Below are 21,675 nucleotides of genomic sequence, written 5' to 3' on the forward strand. Positions count from 1 at the left end.
TCTGCTAGCATTTCCATACCATCAGTTCAGTTCTTTGCCTTTTGATGTGTGGTACCAATTTCCACCTTACCCTTCCCTCTACTGCATAGCCCCAAACCTAGTGACACTCAGACATATCCCTCTATGAAGCAATATCAGCAGCTTTTTCTATTTGACATCAATCAATCAGAAGGCAAGTCATACGCATCATCCCTCAAAAAAGAAATTCAGCTCCTCACTAGAAGTTGTATGGTGAGTAAAAGTCTAAATTAAAATTAAGCACAAACTCATGACCCAGAAGCAGCAGGTACGTGAACGCACTACTGTTTGCCTGTTGCCTTCTGAGTAGATCTTCACTGTTAGGTTTTGTCAGTTGTTACTCTGGCTCGGGATAGTGGGTAATTGCTGCCCTAGAATTTCAAAACTGATGCTCCTCTTCCTGGAGTCTGTTCTCTGTGATTCTAATTTTAAAAAAGGTATCCTCCTGTAATTACTTATGTTTATTTGTTTGTTTATTTTATCTTGGGAATTACATTTTTATGTTTCAAAATGTCATCATAAGTAACAAATATTTTTATTTCCCCCCCAAAATATTGCAGAGTTTAATATCATATTTTATCACCAATAATGTAGTTGTCATTGCATGAAGCTAACAACATTTATAAGTTAAATATTTTACAAACTCCTTTTTTTTTCCTTTTTAATCTGGCACACCAGGAAATAACTTCTTTTTGGAGGGTATCAGTGAGGAAAACTTTCTGGGATTTGTATTGTTAATCACCTCTTTGATCTTGGATTTAAAAACCTGAGAAAGGAGTTAGATATTGTTGCTCTCTTTGGTATTTCCTATCCTGTTAAGGACATGACCACTTAGTTGGTACTCTGCCAGAAAGCAGAGAGCCATTAGAGATTCTTTCCAACCTCGTTACAGCCAAATCCACATCAAGGCTCCATGTTCCTGCCCTTTAAATCATTATCACCATTCTTTTTCGTTCTTGGGCTATTATCCAGGGTAGGCAGCAAGCAATCATTCTGTAGTTGGACTTTTTTGTTAATCACTTTACTAAAACTTCATTCAGCTAGATTTGTCCCATGAAATTATTCCCATATTATTAGCGATGTGTCTGTAAAATACAGTGAGTTCCCATTACAGACTGCAGCTCTGTCTAAAACACATTTAACTTCATCACATGACCTGGCAGGTTAATCTGACCATGTGTCTGTGTGTCATGCAGGCTTCAGTGTTGGCATCTAGGGGGCCTCACATCCGATGCGACACTCATGTTTCTGCCTTGTTTACATTTACCTGGGCATGTCACCAGTCTGGGGCATCCTTTACTGTAAACTGGATCTCTGTCTACCTTTCTGATGAGAAACTGATAACTGTACTCCACCTGATAAAGGAGAGTACACCTTCTGTCCTGACTCTCTAAGCTAGTGTTATCAGAGAAGTAGTGTGTTGTGTGTTCTACATTTACTGAAAGTGAAAATATTTTTTCAGCTGGCTTTTTGGCTTATAATTTACACACACACACATTCACCTTCTTATGGGGATCAGCATTTTGATTTGGTGCTCCATAGATGAAGTCTTTAGTTTTGTTCTACCAAGCCAATCATCCTTAGTTACTATATTTGAGCATCATTGTATTAAAATCGGTAAATTTAGCATGAAAAAACTTTGAATTACCTTATTTTTACTTAAATAATAATAATAATTTGTTCAAAAAGAAAAAAAAATGGGACTTTAGACTGCATTTAAATTGAGCAAAATTGCTAAGTATGGACTGGTTTTTGAATACCATTTCAGGTCTGTGGGGAATAAAAGAGAAAGTGTGGGAAAGAGAAGATGGATTAGAAATTAGACTAAAAAGAATGACATCCCTAGACAGACAAGGAAGGGGTCAATAGAATACAAACACAAAGGTGGAAACTTTCAGTAGGAGGCATCCTTTCCCCCTATTCTGCTTCAGTTATAGCTTGACCAACATAGTATTTATTCCAAAGTGAATACTGAAAAATTCGCTACAAATTCTTTAGTGACTTCAAAGAATACCAGGTTTCAAAAGGCCTTATAAGTGCTGTTTCATGAATCTGCTGCTATTGTAGCTATGTACTTAGCAGTACAGTAAACTGCATGAGCTCAGAGCTGGTGCTAAGCCTTTGTGAGCCAGATCATCCCCATCAGTTCATGCTATATGCTCTGAATGTGGTACCCAAGGCTCAGAAACATTCAGACAGCCTTTGGCCTCCCCTAGGAACCCTGACTCTCTCTTTCAAGAGCTAGATCAGTGCACAAAAGAAGAGAGTACGCCATAGAGAAATAGGTATAAGTAATCAAGAACAAAACCAGCCACATAGTCAATATTTTTAAATAAAAGTTTGGAGCCAATGAGATGGTTCACCAGGTAAAAAATACTTATGCAAGCCTGATGACCTGTTTTATCCCTGCAACCCATGGTGGAGTAGAGACTGACTCCGAAAAGCTTTCCTCTGTGCTCTGCATAACTAATACATACACACACGATACATACATGTATACAATAATAGCAAATTAAATATTTAAAAAGGGGTTTTACATGGCATACTAAACACTGTGTCTCCAAAGATGTTTTGGAATACAAGCACAAATGAAATGAGTAAATCTAACTAATAAATGTGTATTCTGTCACATAGTTATTTTTGTGGTATATATTCACTGTAAGCATTTTAAAATATATGAATTACTACCAACATATTGTACAGTATGTCTCTTGGACTCTTTATTCCTACCTATTGATATACTGAATTCTTTGGCCAACATGTCCTTAACACTTCTCCACCCATTCACCTCTGGTAGCCACCCCATTTTCTCAGCTTCTACAAGACCAACTTTTGTAGTTCCGCATATGAATAAGATCCTGTCATCTTTTTGTCATGCTTTTCCTGGCATATTTCACTTAACATATTTTCATCAAGGCAATCCACCTTCTCAAAAATGATAGAATTTCATCCTTTTCGTGGTTGAATAATATTCTGTTTTTGTATGTGTCTCTGTGCACCCTTGTATATCTGTGAATGTCTCTGTTGTTAGTTTGTTTAGGTATCTTGGTCCTTTACAATAATATTGTAATGAAAAATTGAAGTACAGACATTTCTTCAGCCCCATTGGTTGTATGTACCACTGGATTACACAGTAGTTCTCTTTAAGGTGTTTGAGGAGGCTCCATATTGTCTTCCATAGTAGTTATCATGGTTTAATTTCTCACTAGCAATAGATGAATGTTACTTTCTCTGTACTCCCTTCCCATTACTTGTTACCTGTTGAACTTATAGTAATTGTGTTTCTTACTGGATTCAGTTGTATTTCACTGCATGTCCATTAGGTCATTAGGAATAGTATCAATTTTCCCATTGGCCTGTCGGTTCATTCATTCTTTGTTTTCTTTTTGTCAAATGTCTAATCAGGTTGCTTGTCTCTTCCCTGTAATCCTAGAATGCTGGAGGCTGAGGTAGTTGGCTGGTTAGCAAGTTCCAAGCCAGCCTGTGATGCAGAAGAAAGAGAGAGACTTTTTCAAACAAAAATGTGTACTCGAGTTCCTGCCCCTGTTTCTAACTGAGTTATTTGGTCTTATGCTTTCGAGTTGCTTCAATCCCTTATACATTTTAGGCATTCATAGTCCATGTTTTATGAAAGGAAGCATTCACATATAAAAGTTTATATTGGCCAGTATTAATATTTTGATTGACAGAACTTTGGTAGTCCTAACACATAGCAGGAATGCATTGGTCAGGAGCAGTTATCAGTGAGACAAGCCGTCCGTATATTGTCTATGCACTGAGGGACATGCATGTGAACAGACTGAATGCCTCAGTTGTGTGCTAAGGAAACATTCATCACTGCTTTGTCCAGAGTTCTCTCTGCATGTTATAGAATGCTGTGGTCAGGAACAGTATACTGTATTTACATGTCAGAGTCTTTCCTTCTCTTTGTTGGGAGTTTTCTTCTTTCCTAATGAGTGTGCTTAAAATATAATACAGAATCTTTGCTTTGTGTATCAAGGAAGCTATGTTTTGTTTCATGATTTCCACATAACGCTGCTAATTTTACTTGATATGTCTGCTTTTAAGGTGCTGCAGCTTGCTATGTCTTTCTTTATGGGACCCCTAAATGCCATTGCCTATTGTCTGTCTGTTTAGTGTGTGTTTTGTATAGTATTGTTACATTAGGGTGTACTGGCCACTTTTAATTTGAACCCATTTCTTAGAGTAACTCCCTGTTTGTGAATGTTACATAGATTACTTGAGGATTGAAATACAGCTACTTTTTTTTTTATAAAAAAGTGATTTCAAACTCTAAATATTTCTTTACATGTATCACCTGCCATAGACTTTGTATTAGTTACTTATAGTTGCAATGCTAAAATACCATGATCAAAGCAGTTTAGACCAGGAAGTGTTTATTTAGGCTTAAGGTTGTAGAGCGAGAATATATATATATATATATATATATATATATATATATATATATATATATACACGTGGGAGGCATGGACACAAGTGTGGAGCAGGAAGCTGGGAGGTCACATCTTGTCATAGTGAGAGAGTGAACTCAAAATATGTTGAGGTTGTACAGTTTCCAAACCCCCAAGCTGTGATGGGTTTCCCTCAGAAGGCTACAGTTACACATCAAAGGTTATCTCAGGGTGATCGTAGCAATGTAGCTTTGTAGTTTTCATATATAGTTTCTTTTTTCTAAAGCAGGATTTTTTAACAATGTGGGCAGTACACTTCTTTGTTCTGATGGGGATGTGACTCTGAGTTATAAGATGTCTAGAAACATTCTAGACATCTATCAACTCAGTGACCATAGAAACTGCCTAGTTTTGACAGTGAAATGCCTATAGACACTTTCTCCCAAAGATGTCTCCCTGGGGAAGAAAATTGCCCCTGGTTGAGAGATATTTCTATATATAAACAATGTGAAAGTAAATTGACACGTTATAGAATGTGTTGACAACCACACCAAAAACATTCCTGATAATGAGAGTAAACACAGAGCAGTCGTATGGGCTAGGCGGTGATCTGAGAACTTGTTTCATGCCGGCTCTCAAACCCATAGGATGAGACATACCATTTTATCATTACCTATATTTTGCAGATGAGGAAATTGAGGCACAGAGAGATCACCACCTTAAAGTCATATAGCTCCTAAATGCCATATAGAGTTCATAATTTGAACCTAATATTTTCAATAAAAACTTACTGAAATAATTAAATGGTGTTTAATATATTACCTGATAGTAACCTAAAATTAACAAATAATCTGTGTGAATATAGATTTATGTTTAATATATTTTTATTAATTCTTTGAGACCCTCATGCATTCATATATACACACAATGTAATTTGATCACATTTGCTTTCCACTCCTCTTTTCCATTATCCTCACCATATTTACTAATTTTTTATTATTTTTTAAAGATTTTTATTTATTTATTTTAAAAAAACCATTTTTCTTTTCTTATTTTCTTTTCTTATTATGGTATCTTATGATTACATACCAATCCCAGTTCCCACTCTCTTCTTTCCTCCTGTTCCCTCCACCCTCCCTTAATTCCGTCCCCCATCCACTCCTCAGAGAGGGTAAGACTTCCCATGGGAAGTCAAGCACATTGTTTTGAGGCAGGACCAAGGTCCTCCCCACTACATCTAGGACAGTTTGGAACTGGCATAAAACAGGCAAATAGACCAATGAAATCGAATCAAAGACCCAGATATTGATCCACACACCTATCACCTATGAACATCGAGTTTTGACAAAGAAGCTAAAATTATATAATGGAAAAAAGAAAGCTTTTTCAACAAATGGTGCTAGTATAACTTGATGTCAACATGTAGAAAAATGCAAATAGATCCATATCTATCTCCAAGCACAAAACTCAAATCCAAATGAATTAAAGACCTCAATATAAATCCGACCACACTGAACCTAATAGAAGAGAAAGTGGGAAGTACCCTTCAATGCATGGGCACCGAAGATCACTTCCTAAATGTAGCACCGGTAGTACAGACATTGAGAACAGCATTAAAGAAATAGGACCTCCTGAAACTGAGAAGCTTCTGTAATGCAAAGGACACAATAAGACAAAAAGGCAGCTTACTGAATGGGAAAAAAATCGTTAGCAACCCCACATCAGACAGAGGACTGATTTCCAAAATATTTAAAGAACTTAAGAAATTAGACATCAAAATACCAAATAATCCAATTAAAAAAATGGGGTACAGATCTAAACAGACCCCTCAACATAAGAATTTCAAATGGCCAAAAGACACTTAAGAAAATGTTCAACATCCTTAGTCATCAGGGAAATGCAAATCAAAGTGACTTTGAGATACCATCTTATATCTGTCAGAATGGCTAATATCAAAAATACCAATGATAGCTTATGCTGGAGAGAATGTGGAGTAAGAGGAAAGCTCCTTCATTTCTGATGGGAATGCAAACTTGTACAACCACTCTGGAAATCAGTATGGTGGTTTCTCAGAAAATTGGGAATCAATCAACCTCAGGACCTAGCAACACCACTCTTCACATATACCCAAAGGAAACTTAATCATACTACAAGAACATTTGTTCAACTATGTTCATAGTAGCATTTTTATAATAGTCAGAACCTGGAAACAACCTAGATGCCCCTCAACCAAAGAATGGGTAAAGAAAATGTGTTACATTACACAATAGAGCACTACTTAGCAGTAAAAAAATAATGACAAGTTGAAATTTGCATGCAAATGGATGGAACTAGAAAAAAAAACATTCTGAGTGAGGTAACCCAGACTCAGAAAGATGAGCATGGTATGTACTCACTCATAAATGGGTACCAGCTGTAAAGCAAAGAATAACAAGCCTATAATAGTTCATGACCCCAGAGATGCTAAGTAACAAATAGAATCCTAAAAGAAACATATATAGATCCCCCTGGGAAGGGAAGATAGATAAGATCTCCTGAGAAAATTTGGAGCATGTGAAAGGGGACAGAAAGGGAAGGGGATAGAAAGAGGGGAGTGGGAAGGAAAACCTGAGGAAACAGGATGGTCAAGATGGGGGAGGAACAGAGATGGAGTGCAAGGGAAGAGATATCTTGATTGAGGGAGCCGTTACAGGGTGAGCAAGAAACCTGATACTAGAAAAATTCCCAGAAATCCGCAAAGATGATCCCAGCTAAGAACCTAAGCAATAGTGGAGAGGGTGCCTGAATTGGCTTTGTTCTGTAGTCAAATGGATGACTATTTAAATGTCACTATAGAACCTTCATCCAGCAACTAATGGAAACAGAAGCAGAGATCCACAGGGGAGCACTAGACTGAGCTCCCAAGGTCCAGATGAAGAGTGTGAGGAGTACGAATATGAGCAAAGAGGTCAAGACCACCATGGAGACACCCACTGAAACAGCTTAGCTGAACTAATTGGAGTCCACCAACTCTGGCCTGACAGTGAGGGAACCAGCATAGAACCAAACTAGGCCCTCTGAATGTGGATGACAGTTGTATGGCTGGGGTAGACTGTGGGGCCACTGGCAGTGAAGCCAGAATTTATCTCTACTGCTTGTACTGACTTTTTAGAACCCACTCCTCCTCTTAACTCTTCCCAGTACCCTTCATCACACTCCCTACCAAGTCCCTTTTTTTTTTTTGTTTGTTTTGTTTTTTGTTAAGAACCCATTGAATTTAGTTAAAGTTGTGGAGCAAGTCAGTGGAAGGTGGTCAGTCCATCAGGTACCATACTCCTAAAGAAAACTGGTTATCTACTCTACTACTCATGAATGTCAATAGCTCCTTAGCGAGGGGTAGAGGCTCCTGACCTCTCCATCCTCCATGCTGGAATGGTGACTGGCTTGATCTTACAGATTTTTGTGCAGGCAGCCATAGCTTCAATGAGTTCATGACTACAGAAGACATTGTTTCATCCTAGTCCTCCTAACTTCTTGATCTTAGAGTCTTCCAAAATTTCTCTGAGTCTGGGAGAAAAGGGGTAGGATAGAGATGTTCAATTTATAGCTGAACAAATATTTCTCAGGCACTTGCTCTCTGCACTTTGATGAGTTTTGAATTTCTATGTTAATGACTTCCACTGAACAAAGAAGCTGGGGGCTGCATTAATCTGTGGGCATGGAGATATGTAGTTATAGGAAAAATTGAGTGCTAGGTTCATTTAGAAAAATAATAGTGATAGGTTCACCCTTGACCCTACTAGCTCCTTAACAATGGGTTCTGGGCCAGATTTACAATACCAGGCATTTCTTTTCTCCTGTGGAATGGGCCCTAAATCCAATTAGAATATGGGTGGTTACACCCATAACATTTCTGCTACTGCTGACCTCTTATGCATAACTTTCTTGGGTGGTCATTATTGTAGCTGACCGTTTTCATATCTTAGGAAGACTGTTGGCTTTTCTCTCCTGGCAGACTATGGAATGCTTCTGGCACTGTGAGAGCTAGCCAGGAGTGAGGAGGCTTCCTTAACAGTATAGCGGGTGTCTCCATGTTCTGTCACTAAATTGTGTGGTATCTTCAACCAGAGTGTCTTACTATCAAGTTCTGGTGAACAGCTAAGAATAGTGGCAATAGTCTGCACTGTTTTGAGGGATATCTGGAAATTCTTTGATCAACAACTTGAAGGGAGGTATACAAAAAATTTAAATACATTTAAATAGATTTTAAAAACAATTTAGGTTTTCTTTGAATAAAAGCTTTTATGTATTGTCTTGAATACAAAGCAGGGAGTATCAGTATTGCTAAGCCTACGCATGTAAGGAAATCTTCTGGGTAGTCTGCCAAGATGATCCTCCAAGTCAGTCATCTAATCTGTACTTCTCTGTGTGTACAGCTTCAATTCTGGAGGACTTACAATGGAGAATGGACAAAGACTAAGCAAGGTGCATTAGTCAATCAATCCTGAGGCAACCATAGTTGGTTTTCTATGTTGATAGGAAGAATGGTTCTTAATTTTATTCTATATGCATTACTTCTGATAAGTGGGAGGCCTGTGGATATAAAACACTGCAATATTATTTCATTTAGATGTAGATATTTGTGTAGATGTATGTATTGCTATAAATTTTACTCCCCATGTGTCTATAAAAGCACATACCCAATATCCACATACATATATGTATTCAATAGTAAGTCTGGTAGCTCACATTTCAGAATTTCATAGTAGAGTATAAAACTCAGGAACCATTATTATTTTGTAAATGCATTTTTCTTAATTAAAAATGAATCAAGGATTTTAGTGAAAGCTTTATTTTTTGGCATTTTTTGCTGTATTACAGAGACTACAAATCAAATTGTGAATAATTGTCTTTAATGATTTGTGTTTTATCTAAGAGAATAATAGGTATTTTAAAGTGATTTTATTATTTCTGTAAGGAATAAATAAACTATAGATTGACTCAAATTTGAGGAAAATTATGATTGTAATAAGAAGTTAAATTGCTTGTTTTACAAAATTGGCTTTTGTTTCTTTAGTTTGCATATGTAACTCCCTAACAAAACTAGGAAAAGATGGTCTATTTTATCTTAGAGAATCTTGTGCATGTTCAGATAATGAGAACCATTCCCTGAAAGAGTCCTGGCTGGAAGTTAAATGACCTGATGTGGTTCTTGCATGTTGAATTCATGCTTAAGTACAGAGGAGTTTGAAAAAGACACCAAACCTCTGACCCCTCAAATCCTTAGACTGTAGGCATGGGCTCCAGCAGTAGCCAGATGTTGTGGATTTGAGGATGGTTCCCATGTTTCTTCCTTTCTAAGCTAGTGAGGTAGAAGGCCCTAGATCAGACCAACTCATAAGAGCCAGGAGAGCTTGAGCTTAAATATGAGCTACTTTATGTTTTCCAACCCTTTATTATTGAGATTCAGTCATTATTAGTGGATTAGTCTTATAATGAGAAGCTTTATTTCGTCTGGTTTGCTGAGAAACCTGGCATTATAGGGGTATGCCCTAGACAGTCCCTTTTGTCTTCCTCTTAGGTCTTAATTTTAACTTCTCCTTTATCACCAATTTCGAAAGCATCTTATTTTCTGTACTCTGTCCCTTTCAGAAATGCCTAGGGTTTGAGAGAATAAAAGCAAATCACCTCATCTATTGAAACTTAAGAAGAATAATTTTTAGTATGACTCTCACCCATTTTCTTTCCTCTTTTTATGTATATTCACTTTTTATATTGACTCACGTTGCAGAAACATACATAGAAATTACATTAAACATTATGTAGGAAAAGAATACATTTTTAAATTTCAAAAATTATGTCAATTTAATGATAGCCTGACTGCTGGAGGATAATTATTACTGTATGGGGCAGTTAATGACCATGTTGCTGGCAATAATTCCAGAGGTGGAAATGCTGAAGACCTCTTCTATTTTGTGAAGTTGTCTTAAGAAACTTCTATGGTGAATATGCTGGCAAAAGGCTGAGATTCCTTGTTGGTGTGAATGAAAGGCAAAAGGCTGAGATTCCTTGTTGGTGTGAATGAAGGGCAAAAGGCTGTAGCTGTCCCAGAATGCATTTTTTCAGAGACCTAAATTCTAAAATAAGTGTTGCCATAATATTAACAAATCAAGAATTCTGATTCTCCAGAGGGACCTTTTTCTCCCTTAAACGGGTTCCTTAAAATATCATCATCAAGTTAGAAATTCTATTGTAGATTACATGGATAAGGTAACATTTTACTATAAAGCACAAACGCCAGGATTTGGCCTCATGAAGGAAGAATGAAAATAACTTTAGCCCTGCATGATTTACTTACTTAGCTGGAACTAAAAAATTTAAGGTCTGAGAGACGTCTAAGTCATGGAAATCATCAAATCCTGATGACTTGGAAAAATATCTATAAAATTTGCATTTATATTTAACGATCCTCTCAGAAATAGAACTGATTAGTGTGGGTGGGAGGTAAAATTAAAGCTATCAACCATTTTATAAACTGATGGATATAATTCTTTTGATAATCAAATGAGTTAGATGTCTACATATGAGATAAGTAACAAAAGAATGATTCTCACATTGGTATTGCACGCTGAAGCGAGTGTAGAATTTCCTGGTACATATGGAGAGCAGAGTATGTGTGACTTGACATGTGTCCTTGGTGTTGACTTCACAGACTGAGTCCAGGGTTTGGAGGATCATCTATTGTAGACAATTGCTGTCTTTGACTTAAGACCATGGTGTATTTTCCTCTATTGTCCCATAAAGTTACATTGAGAATGATACCAAAGCGCTAGCTTTCAGGAAATGGAAATGAAAACTAAAGTATTTTGTAACATTCCTTTTACTTTTGAGGGTATAATTACATTACTTCCCCCTTACCCTTTTTCTGTTGAAACTCTCTCACATACTCCTTGTTTTCTTTCAAATTCATGGCCTCTTTTCATTAGGTTTTATTACATGCACATATGTATACATGTATATGTTCCTAAATATAACATGGTCAGTCGGTATAATGTTACTCATATGTATGTTTTCAGGTATTGGAAGACCAATTGTTGGTATAGTAGACAGGCAGAGGGATGGGGAAAGATCATGAGACCTCAGCCTTACAATAGAGAACTAAAACATTTTATTCCCAGTTCCAATCTCTCAGAATTCACCTCCTCATGTCTAGAATCGTATTATTGGGGGGATGTTTGGCTATTTTTCCTTGGGACATAGTAGCTTTAGGAATAAAAAGACACCGTATTCTAATAAATTCATTTGCTTCTGATCATTTTATTATATATTTATACAGGTTGGTCATGCAGAAAATCTGCAATTTCAGGAAATTTATTTTTAGAATTTTCATTTGTTAATTTGTATTATTCCTACTATCAATTAGTATAGAAATTTAAACACTGCTTACCTAATAGAAATTTGGCATTGAAAAGTTATTTTAATGCCTCTTAGGACTTTATAATTTTCCTATGCAGCAGTTTTTGTTTAGAATTTGACATCTTATCAGTTTAATTTCCAATTTGTATTTGTTACTAAGCATTCATTTTGCTTCAAACTATATTACTAATAATTTCTGTTAAATTCAGAAGTTCCACAGTTTATATATCTAGAAGATTTGTGATAATTTTGTTCCTAATAAGTGAAATCTGTGAAATGACATCACTTAAATATCTTTAAGTACTTTTCTTTAATTTCACCTTTATCATCTCCTTTTGATAGCTTGAGGGTGCAGTTATTATTGCCTAAGTGACATCACTATTCGTTTCAACATAAACTTCTTATTGTCACCTTGAACTTCCCCCAGATCCAGGTGCATGCTATAGCTTGCCATTGTGGTCATTGTGCTTCATCTCATTAAGCTTCTTATTCTGTCTGCTTTCTTGAGTCTTGGGAAAGAGTATTTTTCTGAGTGATTGTACCATATTGTTCCAAATATAAGGCCACCCAGAATAGAAGTCAACCTCCAACTAGAAACAGCTCAAATATGGAGAAAGGCTGGGGGCCCAGAGCCCAGCGGGTCTTGCAGTGGTGGCAAGGGTGCCGAGGAATAGGACGATGCCTGCCCTCTCTCCCGGTGAGTGAAGATGAGCCAGTTGTCTGTATTTGCTTGTGTATAACCAGATAGCCTCTGTGGCTAGAGGAATCTTTATAATTGGGGCAATGGGTAGATAATGTTTATACACATGGAGGAAGATGGCTGTATGAGGAGGGGGTAGATGATGACTATTTACATGGAAAAAAGTTGCTGTGTGCGGAGGGGCCAGGAAAACAGGAGTATCATCCTTTACCTCTTTCCAGTTGTCTTAGTTTATTCTGAGCCAGAGGTCAAGGTTGATCAAGCCCAACTACACAAAAAGACAAAAATGCCTTCAGGAAAAAGAAATGAAAGTCCAGTCTAGAAAATTATCCCTTGCCCATGCACTGGTGACTGGAGGTTTTTGCATATTGTATGTGTTTGCAGTATTTCTTCAAATGTGGTTTGAACGCAAGCAACTCAAGATCAAATCATATGTCCTATTTTCTTAAGGCTTTCTACCTTTAAATTCCTTGTTTTCAGAGCCAGTCTTGTATAGTTTAAATAAGAGACCTTAATCTTATTGAAACAAGCTCTGAGAGACGCTTCGGTATTATTTGCTGCACTGCATTCTCCTCAGTATGACATTAAAAACTAGTTTAGCCAAAATATATAAGTCATCTGAGAGTACATACTGAAAGAGCCTATGTGATTCTCCAAATTCCTTAGAAGCATTTAGATAGCTGAACTTCTACTGTGCTAAAGGAGACAGAGTGAGATGCTGGATTCTAGTGTTACAATCTGAAAAGCCATTTAGTACATTTGGTATTAATCTTTACCATGTATTTGGTTACTTTGGGGCGTCCAAAACAGAGAGATTTAATACACACACACACACACACACACACACACACACACACACACACACACGCATAATATTTGGGGAATGATGGGGAGAGGGAGGGAGCACACCTTGATCCTTTTGGATGATTACTAATACATGCCCTCAAAGCTAATTTAAAGTTAAAGTTTTGAAAGATAATAAATTATCCCCTAATAAATACTACAAGGGCAGCTTATTGTAATCATTTTCAAAGAAAACTAATAAGCCAGGTGGTAGTGGTACATACCTTTAATCCAATACTCAGTATCAGAGACAGACAGATCTCTGCAAGTTTGAGGTCAGCCTGCTCAACAGAGGGAGTTCCAGGACAGCCAAAGCTACACAGAGAAACCCTGTCTCAAAAAAAAAAAAAAAACCAAAAGGAAATTAATAAAAGTGTTTACATGTTTATTCCTTAATAGCTATGATAAGTAGAGGACTCTCTCTAAGTTCAAGCAATCCCAGCTGGCCCAGATGATTAGGTTTAAAGACAATATTAATGATGACTTCCAAATCTTTATTAAGTCAAATTGTTTTTAAAAACAGGGGATCCCTACCCAAGCATGCCATTCCTAAAGTACCTATTGGCTAAATGTGGAAAGAGAATCTTTAAAGATAAACTGTGCATAGAAGGGGGTTAAGAAAGGAAATGGCAGGATAGTCACACACATGGCAATATTTATTGTCTTGTGTCTCAGATCACTAAGCAGAATAGTGCACTGTTCCAAATGGAAGACGGGCTGAATCACACACCCTAAACGTGCTTTTCTGAAAGAGTTGCTAGGATGATACCAGCGGGGGAGAACTGCAGACAAACAGTGTCACTCAGGAAGAAGAGTTTCATTGCCACTCATCCAGTCTGGAATCACTTAATCTAAAGAGAAAATTTGTATACAGTTTAGGGGCTGGAAAGATCTGTTTTCCAACTATCATTAAATCTCAGGAAATTGCCTTGTTATTATGCATATCAGTGTTATTATGTCTGATTTAAGTTACAAACCCAGAAAAGGCAAACTTAATAATTTAATTTTCATGAGGTTTGGGGGGGGATTTTATATTTAATAAACCTATTTCTTTATCTGCTTTAAATGTAAGACTTTGTAGCAACCAAGGAGAGAAGCTAAAGAAGTATAACAATGTCTCATTGGACCTCAACCTCTTCCTGGCAGTTAGTTTGGGTGGGAGGCAGGAGCAGTTAGATTGTATAGTTTTGTAGCTTATCCTTCATAGACTTGTGGGAAGCAATGTAGAGCCTTGAGCTATGGTATGGAAGGTAATGACAGCAACAAGAGAAGGGATGTAATATTCCAAATTTACGGGTTGTTAAATTTTATGTGAATTGCATTGGATGCATTTGGCCTGTAACTATGACTATTGCTGTGTGCATCTTGGCCTCCACTCCCTGAAAATGTTCATCATGGACAGTCTCCTGTGGTTGTTTTAATCTAATGTCCCAACACTGTTGTCTCTCCCTTTATGAATTTACATTGCACCTTCAGTGGTTCCTACTACTTAGGAAAATTTTTTTTTAAGAAGACCAACTAACATCACTGATTAATCTATTAGCTGTGGCTAAATCTGTAGGGTTTTTTTTTTTTTGATGGGCAGAAATTAAAATTCTTCAGATTCCTAAAGAATGAAATGCGCCACAAAAATACAGGTTTGGAAATTTCCCCTTGCTACTTTCCTAAGAGAAGATAATTGTTGCTCTCTTTTTGCTTGTTGATCTATTATTAGCCTTTCCTCAGTCAATATTCAGAAAACCTGCAGACCCCTGAGAGGATGTCCTAGGTGACTATGGCTCACACAGGTTTAATTAATCATTTCTCACCCACTGAGCTGAAGAATAATTAATTAACAAATATGTAACTTGTATATATTTTGGTTTTCATTTTAACAGAGGCTAGGAAATGAATACCTGCTTGATGAAATGTTTAGCAAGCAAAGCCTTTTTTAAAATGTTCTGTTATTATAGGCCTTTCCCTCAACAATGTTTTTTCAAGAGACACAATTTCTCCAGTGTAACAGTGTTATGTGTTAGTGTTTTCCTGAGACCTATGAACTCTGACATTTGACCTGCTGAGTAAATGTGTTTCACTTTGTTGTGGAGTAACTCATGAATTCCTTGCTCTTCAGGACTTTAAGTTTCAAACATCAGTCTTGAAATGTTTTTTAATGGCCATTCCTTCTGGGTATTGCACTCTTTGGTAAACTGGTCATGGCATCCAGATGCTTATGGGGATGGCTTCTGTTTTCGCATCACTCAAGTATAAGTGTATTGCAATGAATAGAATGAGCGTGTCTTAGATAGGCTAAGAAAATTGAGGGGGAGGTGATAGAAAAAATAATAAAATGGCTATTGCTCATTTGATAGTGAAACTGCATATTTAATGGCATCTGTATGGTTATAAACGACTTTTGTTTTAATAACAAAGTTGTTGGTTTTCTACTAAGGGTTCTTTTAGGTTGTCATCAGGGGCTGAAGGGAGTAACAGTTCCCCCAACTCTCCAGCTAGCTTCAGTGGACATACCACATCTTCTCAGCAGCCTGAACCTGTGGTACATTCTCTTAAGGTAACCAATGTGTGCAACCATTTCTCCAGAACCTCAGTTGTATCGTGGTTTGTTTGCTGTGGTCTGGCAGTCCTCAGTCTTGCTGTAACCATAGATACTTTATTTTTAACCCCCTTTTTCGGTGTAACTTTTTAATCTGTGTGATTTTAATTTGTGAACTGACAATGGGCTTGAGTGTGCAAGGTTAAATATCTACTTTTGTTATTCTGCTTGAGTAATGTGATACGTTTCTATCTGCATTGAAACTGAAGTCTGTTGTGCATGCATATCCATGTGAAAATATTGTTACAGGGTTTCTTTGTGCAATGCTTATGGCATAGACGTCACCACACATATGGCATTAGTAAGACTGTTAATGTGAGGAAGGCAGTTGAAGTTATTACATGGTTATTATTCAGTGACTATTCTTCTATTAAGTCTAATTAAGTCTTTAAATCCCAGTTACTGTTCCTTAATAGGTACATTAGAAAAAATAAATGGTCTCTAGTTTTGACTTTTACTTCAATTTCAATGGTGACAATGAAAATTTGGGAAAAATTAATAATTTATTTCATTAACTAATGATGTTTTCTAGTAAATAAAATAATTAAGTATTACAATTAAAATTAGTATTAAATAATTTAAATGATTACCTAAGATTATAAAGTGATTTTTATGCAGGCAATAGAAATCACCTTAAGAACTGATATATTTACTAAGTATGAAATACTGTCCTTCAGATAAGCTCATATTTTGAACAGTTTTAACCAACTTTATCTGAACCATAAAGCAGTTAGAGGGCTTAAGGTTGACTTTTGTCATATAAGCTTTCTAACTCTTCTTAAAATTATTTTGCTTACTTAAAATTATTCTGACTTACCATCAGACTAATGTTGACCTTTTTGAAAGTATGCCAGAGACTGGTATGTAGATAAATTAATGAAAATTTCAAAGACACACTTTGAATTTTGTGATTTAACTTCAACGAGAGATTTAGCTCTCAGTATATTTTGCTTTGGTTAATAGAAAATGAATTCATGTTTCTCAAACATGTACTGATTGCAGATGAGAACTAGTAAAAGCACCATGCTGGTGGCTACTGTCAGTGCACTAGACTCCTGCTTTAGGAGAAAACACAGCCCGCAAACCGAGTGGAACAGGTGAAAAGGAACAGCAAGGTTTTAGGGCCCTTCTCTGCCTCTGGCAGATGCGGGCTTAGTGGCTGATCAGGACTTTCCTCTCTGGTTGAGCTTTAGGGTGAAATAGGCACCAGCACTCTGAAAGCATTTTAGAACTGGAAAAGACCCACAGATCAGCTTCAACTTTATAGCAGTTCAGATTTTTTTCTTGCAAAATTTCCAAAAGCAACACCTTGCCCTGTTACTCAAACCCTTTGAAAGCCATTTCAACCTGCTGCCTTTTTGAATGCCAACTGTGACATTTAAATTCAATGCACATAGTGAAACACAGTGAAATCTCCTAACTTCTCAGTGGAACTTTGAGTGTGGCCTCGAAGGACAGGAATGGCAAGAAAAGGACCCTTAATTTCTTTGTAAAATGTTGTGTGGAGAGAGGGTGTGTTTACCAGGAAACACATGGTTTCTTTCGTCGGTGGCTGGTGAGACTAAGCAGGCAGAAATCTTTAGAAGATCTGAAATATCCAAAGTGCTCACTGCTGGAACTTTCCATGTCAGGAGAAGTACGTGCAGACATATACCTTGGAAAACACCTCGTAAGATCAGTATGTAAAATAATATGACAATAGAAAATGATTCTGTTCCTCCCTTTTGATACATTTGAAAGAAAACACCCAGGCTTTAATGAACACTGGGGCCTGTTTTGTTGGGAAATGTAATAAATCTGTGAGAGAAGCTGGTCCATTTTAATAAAAGTATGTTTCCCTGGCTCTAAAGTATATGATTGCTATTAATTGCAGCTTAATTTAGTAGAGATGAACTGATTTGAAGTACACTCTGTTTTGAGGTGTATTACAAATTGAATGTGTAGGCAGATGTTCAAGGGGATCTTTACATTTTCAGGTTGAAGGGATTTCATCTCAGTATGTAAAGAATGGTTATAAGGCTAGTATCAAGAATTTCAAAGAACGTGTTGGAATCAGTATGGTGATAATGAGAAGGAGATTTTGAATAAGACTATTACAAAATTAAACTTAGTCTCAGTGTTTATGAACTTGACATGGAGGCCCTAATTATTCATGGTACTAATTATTGGGATACCCCCTTAGTTGTGGCCTTCCTGACCACGATGACAATAAAAATAAGCTACTTAGTAAGTCCAAGTCAGGGGCGGATGCTGCAGAATAAGGATTAATTTTTATGCCACATCAATGCTTTGGCTTGCAAACCACTCCAACAGTGACAAATGGAACCCTTCTGTACCACAGGCTGTTACTACATGAAAATGTTGGCATTTAAAAAGCAATATATTTGGCCTATTTAGGGACATTTTAGAGAAGTAGAAACATAGGCCAACAAACACGTTTAAAAGACAGCTAAAGCACACTTTGCTCAAATGAAAAAATATCGCAAGTGTTGCTTGGATATTTTCAGTATAAGAAGTCATGAAGTATTTCTCTTTAAGATCTGTCCCCACACTCCTTTCTTTGGCACTAGACCAGGCAAGAACACTGAACCCGTAGTGTTCATCTGCATACTGCATATGCATATTCTTTAGTGGCCATCTTTTCTATAGGCCTTGTCTACACATCACTTGGACCATTTGACATATAATTAATTGTATTCACTGTTGCATTGGAGCAAGAGTTATTGACTATAACCCTAAATGACTCACACTATTAGATATCTTAATGACTAAATTAACTGCACCTAATTATTTTAGACATTAATGAATTTAATTGACTATAAGTGATATAATAGATTGCTTTGAACAGCCACTTGAAATAAATCAACAGAATGCATTCCAGGTTTCAGATTTTAAAAAAAAGATTTCGCCATATATGAACCTATTCTGATATGGGAGAAAACTTAAGATTTGACAAAGCTGAGGTCCTTGATGGTGTGATCATAAACTGATAGATTTTCCCCATGTGAAATTTGCTTTTCTTTTTCAACAAATCCAGGTCTTGGATGTTCAGGAAACTATAGACCGTCAACAGGGTAAAGAGTATGACCATGACCTTAGTGAGACAGAAAAAGCTATAGTCAGAGAAATGTGCAATGTAAGTCTGATGTGCTTGATTGTGTATTCTGTGTTACAGCCTTATCACAGTTCAATTATTCCTTTAAGAATATCTACTTTAAAAATTGGTGGCCAAATGTCTATACATTTTTTTACATGAAAATAAAACAATTGCCCTTGTTTTTATTTTCAGTTTGCTTTATTGCGAGGATATTCATACAGTCATGCTGAAAACCACCAAGATCAGTGGGTTTGGCCATATAGTGCTTGCCCACTACATGCGAAGCCCTGGGTGTGATCAGAAATGATCAGTCAGTTCTGCATTCCAGAATGACCTATGAACATTTTTAGCTATTGAATTTAATATATTTTAAAAGGAAGAAAAACTTTCGATGAACAACCCCGCAAATCAATTACTTTTCTAGCTAATATTTACTTGGTTCATAGATAAGATATGCACCCTTCATATCATACTAAGTATTGTCTTCACGTTTTGTAGCCAACTCAAACTTCGACACTGGTAAGGCAAAACAGGTGCACCAATGGGATAGATGAATAAAAATCTATCCACAAAGTTAGAGAAATTAGTTAAAACTTGACAATGTAATTGTTAGTTGACATAATATTTAATCAAGAATACAGTCATGCAACTTTGAAGAGGTAAATGAATTATTATAGAACATTGCACTTGTTAAATATAACAAGCCATAATTGAGCCCCAATTTTAATTGGCTTTGTGTTGTTTCATTGTGTTTTTATCCTCATATTTTAGGCTTGTATCCTAGAATAGCAAACTTGTTTAGAAATCCCGTTTAGCTTTACATGTATTGAGTTCATATATTCTCAGGTTGGTTCACCACCTCATGATATTTCTGGAATCCAGTAAATGATCTTTAAGTCCCATGGGCATTTTATATGTGCTGAGGTGAGAAATTTCAAACCTCTTGCTTGCCTGTGTTGTGGCTGCTTTCATTTTGCAATCTTTTCCAAGCACCTTTCTTTGCTACATCTCTGTTGTTTGGTTTTAAATGATCATGGTTCTACATATCATTTCCTAAATATACTACTGTTCACCCGCTGTAGCTTTTCAACTTGTGCTTAAGATCTTTCCATTGAACATTTATCCTATAAATTTACAGCTTTGAGTCATAAGCCTAGGGATCTTATTGCTTCTCATGTATTTACTGTCAAAATGGAAGTAAAATTCAGTTTATAGGTACTTTAGTACTGGGAGAGAAGCACACAAACCATCCTCTGGTAGCCTCTTAGAAGTGAGGGGAGCTCCCTAGTTGGATTTATCTATTTAATACCAGTTACAAGTTATTTGGATGTATCACCTTGGCCAAGAGCCCCAACATTCACATTATACGTTTGAAGGGATTAAGACTCCAAAATGAAGCTACTTGCTCGAAGTGACGAGGGAACTTTGTTTAAGATCTTTCCATTTGAGCTTTTATCCTATAAATTTACAGGTCAATGTTTTAGCTAGGTCTCCTTTGAGGAGCAGCTGTTTTTAACTCTCACCATAAAGAAAACTTCCTGAACATGTTTTGGGATGATGATTTCTTTTTGTTGATCTTTTTGTTTGCCCTAAAAGGACACTATATTCTCATGATCTTTTAACTGTACAAGATTATAAACTCAATTCACCCATCTTATTTAATTTTATAGTTCCTCTCAGATCTCTTTTTCTAATTGTCCATGTTTGTCATTGGTCCCTATATTACAAAAAGAAAATGAAAACCAAACCTTAGCTCTGGTTCTTAAACACTCACTTAGAAACAATTTTAAATAGCACCATTATAAATTGCATAGCCCTCAGCTGTTACACAGAGAAACCCTGTCTCAAAGCAAAGGCAACAACAAAAAATCACATGGTCACCAAAAGCACACAATAAGTACTGGAGAATAATTAAAGGGTAGGTAATAAGGAAAGAAGATTACAAGGCAGTTTCATAAATGATCTTTCTGGAAAGTAGGTAACAAAGATTACAAAGACTTCCTATTTTAGGATCTACAAATTTTATAATGTCACAGAATTGTGTGTGATATTATAAACTTAATAAGTCTCTGAAAAACTCAAGGTAATCGGAATTTTTTTCAGTTTCTGATATTCCTCCTGGATGTAAGTGGGTGACATCAGCTTACCAAAAAGACTCTTATCCACATACCATCACACTATTTAATGAACAGTTAGTTGGTTCTCTTCTAAGGAAAAACATACTGCCAACTGAGAACTGTAACCATCATCTTTAGTAACCTTGTCATTTTAGGCCTGTCTGAAATCTTCCAATGACAACTGAGATACTTGGTCATCTCAATTCCACTCTGTGTACAGCCCTGTTCTGTTTCTCATTAATGTAGTACCCCCTTAGTGTCATTGCTTTATTCCAGACTTCTGCCTTCAGTAGGAGTTTCCTTTCACCTCATCGTAATACCTGGGTGTGGCCCATTTGTTCCACAATTCAGTAACTAAAGAAGAGTTGCACTTTTGAGTTGCAACAGCCAGTGTTCTTACATCTGCAGTTATTCTGTGGACTTCAGATAGATCCCTTGCTTCCAAACCAGACATTCAAACATTCTGGCTAGAATTGATTCTATTTATGGGCTGGATAGGG

At 36.6% G+C, this 21,675-nt stretch overlaps 1 protein-coding gene across 6 annotated transcripts in view; it reads left to right on the plus strand.

The window, feature by feature from the left end:
* The window catches only part of Ccdc85a (coiled-coil domain containing 85A), a 192,804-nt gene that overhangs the window by 168,148 nt on the left and 2,981 nt on the right, over positions 1-21,675 (plus strand). The window contains exons 4-6 of one of the 6 annotated variants that reach the window (XM_041669464.1): positions 12,388-12,522; positions 15,800-15,919; positions 18,999-19,097. The exons of 2 other annotated variants lie outside the window; for them this stretch is intronic. In XM_041669464.1, the coding sequence (XP_041525398.1) occupies positions 12,388-12,522; positions 15,800-15,919; positions 18,999-19,097 (354 nt within the window). The remainder of the gene's footprint in view (positions 1-12,387; positions 12,523-15,799; positions 15,920-18,998; positions 19,098-21,675) is intronic. 3 more of the 6 variants (XM_041669466.1, XM_041669465.1, XM_041669467.1) reach the window with 3 other exon arrangements.

Source organism: Microtus oregoni, unplaced genomic scaffold (genome assembly GCF_018167655.1).
Source record: "Microtus oregoni isolate MIOR12 unplaced genomic scaffold, Mior012 000019F_ref0000042, whole genome shotgun sequence".
NCBI classification, from domain to species: Eukaryota; Metazoa; Chordata; class Mammalia; order Rodentia; family Cricetidae; genus Microtus; species Microtus oregoni.